The 6000-nt window shown below is 33.5% G+C and overlaps 1 protein-coding gene across 1 annotated transcript in view; it reads right to left on the bottom strand.

The window, feature by feature from the left end:
- Positions 1–1617: 1617 nt before the first annotated feature.
- Positions 1618–6000, bottom strand: part of LOC142973746 (sodium- and chloride-dependent glycine transporter 1-like) — a 28404-nt gene continuing 24021 nt past the window's right edge. The window contains exons 9-12 of the mRNA XM_076115734.1: positions 5780–5911; positions 3918–4052; positions 2866–3018; positions 1618–2495 (exon numbers count right to left, since the gene is read on the bottom strand). Of these exons, the coding sequence (XP_075971849.1) occupies positions 2352–2495; positions 2866–3018; positions 3918–4052; positions 5780–5911 (564 nt within the window). The 3' untranslated portion in view covers positions 1618–2351. The remainder of the gene's footprint in view (positions 2496–2865; positions 3019–3917; positions 4053–5779; positions 5912–6000) is intronic.

The following is a 6000-nucleotide window of genomic DNA, read 5'->3' as shown; positions in this document are numbered from 1 at the left end:
AAACTTTTTTATGACGTATTTTTCGTATTTTAGGTAAGAATTTTAGTGGTTTGTTTCGAAATGTCGAATGAAAGTTTAATTGATAAATGGCCCATAGCAAAATTTTTTTAGGTTTTGAGTGATATTGCAATATTTTTTAACCAAATCCTTATTAATCATTATTTTATATTGCTAGAGTACTTTTTATAAAATAAGTTAATGCCTCATAACGAAAGAGACTTAAACTGAATTGACAAGTTCGTCAAGTAATACACACAAAACACACTTTCAAAACTTATCAATTCCATAGAAATTTTCCGCCACGTGTTAGAAACCCCCATGAAAATACTAACAAGGATCACATAACATCATTAACTTGTATCACAGAGTCCAATAACTGTCACAAACAAAACTCACGAACTAACTTGCGCGTCAAAGCTACAGTCTGTGTGAGTTAGCATGGCTGTAGAAAGCATTGAGACCCGTCTGCTATAGTGTTTTCGCCTGCCTATATAGTGCGTCGGTAGTGTGCGACTGCCATTTTATGCCTTAGGATCGGACCAAAATGTGTCCCTGAGTTTTTTGTCAAGAAATACTTGATGAATTACTCGAATTTGGGTTTGCACATGTGGGTTCTAGTAGACGTAAAGATGACTTGTGATTCCTGCGCCTGATCTCTCACTGATCATGTAGGTTATCCGTCTCACTAGGTTATGAAGGTGAGGAAATAATGAGTGTACCTGTGTATTGTGTATACACTTGGACCCTAAACAAAGTCCTGCGAAGTTAACTGATTTCAAAGAAACGCAGAATATTTTCTAGGAGGAGAGACACGAGTTCATCATATGAATATTTGTCCTAGGTAGCTTTCAAGCCAACCAGACGCGGGCGGAGCGGTTATTATGATGAGGCGACCATGTTACATCACTGCACACTGTGCTGAACTTGCACTGTATTCTTCTGCCATGCTAACGCGTTCAGACTGTAGTTCTTTGTAAACTTCTTAGTTCCAATGTTTGAGTGATTTTTCGTGTAGTGTATCAATACTGTGATAAGTTGCGCGACGTGCGACTGAGTACGTATTGTTGTCTTGTAAACTTGCTTTAAGCTCAGGGGAGGAAAGTTTATTAGTAGGAGACGTTGGGTCAATTTGTGAAGTGTGTTTGGCTTGTGTGTTTTTGATTGCAGTATTGATGTGTACTTGATATAATAATGTATTAAAAGGTCGGACATTATGTACTTATATTTCCATGTATGTATTACGTATCCATGTGTGTATGAGTTACTTCAGGTTACATAAAAAAGAATTTCTGTAATATTGAAGTTATAGGTGTAATAATAATGAAGTTCTATATTTAATTATTCTGTCTGTATGACATTAAAGTATTCCTTTTTCAAGGGTAAAAAATAATTTGTAAGCGCATTGAGAAAAATGTAGAATATTTACGTTGGTATGTATTTCAAATAAACAAAATAAAATTTAAAAATGAGTGTAATGTCTCATAGCAATTTAACGTATTTTTGTATGTTTGTATAATAAGAATATTATAATAATATGTATAGTCAAGATTTTACACTATGAATTGAAAAGGGAGATGTGTTTTTAGTGAGTAATTATAAATATATTATTTAAATAAACATTTTATTTCCTATCGGCTCCAACATTTAAACAACAACAAGTTAAATATATTGTACAAAACACTTATAATATATTAAACAGGTACATTTTCAACACGTGTAAAACAATACAACAATAGATTATTTACTTAGGCATCAAATTGTACACTTTATTATTCAACATGTACAAAAATTATATGAAGATTTTTGCATTTTTGCTCAAAATATTTTTTTATTATGAAGGTTATTTCAAAGAATGTAGGTAATTTCTTTATTTATTTGGCACAAAAGAATCTATGCGAGCCATTAACTTAGAGGATAAAATGAAGTCCCACAAAGCCTCAAATGACTTCTTGGATTCATACTTGAAACTAAAAAGTGACAAGCACCAAAAAAGTCTTAGTTGACAATATATTTTTTAAAACTCATTTATTGAGAAGACTTGCCAACACAATATGTCGGCTTCTCAGGTGAATTAATTGCCCAGTACTGAAACGCGATTATCTACATTCGATACTATCGAGTACCAAACATTTGAAATAAAATTACTTGAAAAATAGTTCCCGCGGAATCCGCTAGAGGTCATCAATTTCGTATAAAAAGTTACTCGATAGTCGATAGTTGTAGGAAATCGCTCTGAGCCTAAGAACGCTCAAAAGTCAATTGGATTGAGCCAACAAACCCAACTGAATGATTAAACTGTGTCCTTGTATATTGTTTAGGCGTTACGGTGACTATGGCGTATAGAGTTTTATTTAGGACATTATGAAGCCCATGTTGTCGTACGGTCCGTGAGGCGGTGCTGAGTCGGTGGTCACTATTGAGTCGGATCGAGGCGCGCGCAAGCTTTTGTCTGCTGGGCTCCAGGCTTGAGTCGGTGTGAATAGTTCTTTGCCTCTCTGTAGAAGGAAAACAATGCGATAAGTTGCTGCACTTAAGGCTAGTGCCTGGCTTTATTAGTTAACTGGCTGATGGTTTCAAATCACAAACTGGTTAAAGATTTTCATAATTAAATTTTTGTGAGATTAAAAACTTAAGGAGTAAATTGTCATTATAAGAGAAAGGTTTACAGTAGCGGAGTTAGTTTTTAGTTTAGTTAGTTTAGTCATAAACTTAGTTTTTCTAGGTGCCACGGTTATGTTTGAGAAATACTTAGGTAATTATCAATTTTATTATATATTATATCATCATCATCATCGTTGGCGCGTCACTTACTTAAACCTATAGCTTTCCATCTAGTAGTTAATAATTATCAGTTACAATACTTACATATCCATGATACAAAGCCCAGGCCACACCCACTGGGAACAGAACAAGCGTGGACGCGCCGACTAACCAACCGAGCACGTTGGCGAACACCGGGAACTCGTAACTGCCGTACGCTGGCGGTGTCCATTCATATAAGATGAAGACTAGGATAGCCTGAAATAAAGACGAAGTATTAAAATTAAAAACAATGTATTAGAATTTATACCGTAGTAGTCAGTGTAAAAACGGCCGCAGTGTAACATCAAATATCGTCTTCTACGCAGGCAGTCGAGGACTTAAACTTAAGACACCAATGACTTTTCGAGGTTTTGTGTGGCTATCACTTGTTTTAGCTGTGTAAAGTGCTTCGTAGAGAGGTCGCTTGATCAGCTCTAAAATTACTCAAAAACTGAGAACGGACTGAGCCTTGAATCTCTCTGATATAATGGCAGGAGAGAGATATTACCACCACCATATAAATTTTATATCTATATTTATACATTATCAGCCAAATCACGAAAATTATCGAATAAACTTGTATATAGTAAACATGGCCTCAAGAGAAGCATATTTAGTAAAATAACTGGCCGATCGACTGATAATAAATATTTGAACATTTCGTGTTCACGTGTTTAGTTCAGATCATTAATCAATAAGATTAATTACAGATAATCGTTAAGATTACGATATCAAATGATTAACTTTGTTTCGTATCGGAACTTGCCTTATTGATAAACGGACGGAACTTACTTTTGGAGCAGGATAATAAGAAAATGAGTTATTTATAATAATTTGTTTGAACATAAGATAATATTTGTTTGAATTATTTTAAACAGAAATTATCAAAAATGTTTAAAAATATATACATTCTTTAATTTTGATTAGTTAACTGGAGGATCTTGAGAGGTTCTTAGAATGAAATTGTCGTTTCTAACTTTGCTGACCTATTTTCTTCCATAATTTTAATTAAGTATAGGGAGTATCTTCCACAAAGTTACGTAAAGGGTAAAGACGTTACTATTAAGCCTACAACTAACAACAAAATATGCATAATAATTGAGGTAGATACTTACAAAACTGCCACAAGGCACGATGGCAACCCACACAGACTTCCAATAGATTCGCTGTAATACATTGAGTTTCATCCCCATAGTCGCCAAGTCTTTCATAGCGCGGTTGATGCCGTAACTCCAAGCAACTGCAATACTCTGTAGACAAAGATACAAGCTATATTAGAAAGATGTTTCTTAAATATCAGACCACTTTTGTACTGAAAAATATATATTATTATTACTTGTTTTGGTCTAGAGAACACACAATTTTTGTACAAAAAAATGTATTTCTAAGGTTTTGGTCTTGTGTAAATCAAAATAACTATAGCCGTTATGTTAAGGCTCAATGTCCCCCTTTCGAATATCGATATCCTGTCGATGAAACGTCAATCTTGTCAATGGTTTGACGTATTGTCGATATGAATTTGATACTGTGTATCGATGGTGCCTGTCAAAGTTATCAATTTTGATAAGTAAGCGTTACGACAGTATTAATAGACTCTATTTATGTTACATTTTGCCAGTATCTTAAGCTAGAACATAAAACTATCTATTTGTTTATAAACATTATACATATGCCAAAATAAAACAGCTAGGGTCAATAAGGCTATTTTACATTGTCATAGAAGTCTTAATAACATAACAATTCATAAAATAATCTCCTCCACTATTTCTTCTTACAAAACTTTAAGCACCTACATATATCATTGTTTCAAGTCTTTAAAAACTCAGTTCAAATATTTTTTACACGATTTGATGATTGAAACGTGCCTTTGTTATCATAAAATTATATAGGATTGTATAATTCAACGAAATTACGTACGCCACTGAAATTGGTTTAACATAATTATGTAATTAATGAGTGGGCCGGCCACCGCACTTTCTTGCCTAATTGAAACTTGTTTTTACATGGGGATAGAATCACCTTTAATTAAATCCCGTTAATAGGTAAGAAAAAACAAAGATAAATGTGTTTTTTGTATAATAATAAAGTATTTTAGTCAAAGGCATTAAGAAAATGCATATGTAGGTTTATTTCAAAATATTTCAAAGGTTTCAAATCTTGCCATTTATGGTCAAAAATAATAAAAAAGATAATGCTGGTATAATAATACTATGGAATATACATCAAAATCTTTTTACATAAATAAGTAAATCTGCATCAAAATAATTTGACATTTGCTATTTCAAATTATAACTAATTTTGAGTTGGAGTTAATTTAATTTAGATTAAACAAACAAATAGGTGCTATTTCAATTCCACGAAAGTGACTAATTTGCTGCTGCCTATTAAGCATGCGTACAGTGTTACATACTGATTTAAAGTAATTAATCAGCAGTGGGCATTAGCAGGAAATCAGAATTTCAATTTTTGGATTTCCATGTATTTTGTGTCAACTGTTAATAAAAGGAGCAAAATTTGAAGCCCGTAGCGGTCGTCATAAGAATTATTTTTGCAATACAATTTATATGTCTAACTCTCAATGCTTACAGTAGCGACTTATAGGCTTGTGCTGCTAGTTGTTTCTAATACCTCGTACTATTTATCTTCGAAATATGTAAAAACATAATCTATACATATATTATAAAGCTGAAGAGTTTGTTTGTTTGTTTGTTTGAACGCGCTCATCTCAAGAACCACAGGTCCGATTTGAATGAAAATGAATATATCATTACAATACGACTAATATGAGCAGAGTACCGGTAAATAAAAAAAGGTTACAAAAACGGGGAAAATTACGGCCCATTCTCTCTTATGTGACGCAAGCGAAGTTGCGCGGGTCAGCTAGTATATAATAATTATCTGAAATGTATACATTCGTCATAACAAAAATCGCTTTAAAACAAAAGATTTACCAGCAAAATAACTCAAATATTCTCACCTCAGCCATACCAATCAGTAGAATGGCCCACGAGGCAGTGTTCCAATCGAGAAGTGTAAACAAGTACACTCCGCCGCTGAAGCACATCGGTATACCGAGGATGAAACACGCGAAACACGTGGTTGCGGTCACCTGGAAAATAACAATAAAACATTAATTTAACTGTACATCAAATATTGACGTTTCTTAACAAGTCTTTGAGTCTCAAGTTCTTCAAGATG

This window comes from Anticarsia gemmatalis, chromosome 6, assembly GCF_050436995.1.
Source record: "Anticarsia gemmatalis isolate Benzon Research Colony breed Stoneville strain chromosome 6, ilAntGemm2 primary, whole genome shotgun sequence".
NCBI lineage: Eukaryota > Metazoa > Arthropoda > Insecta > Lepidoptera > Erebidae > Anticarsia > Anticarsia gemmatalis.
This window is presented reverse-complemented; position numbering and strand designations above follow the sequence as displayed.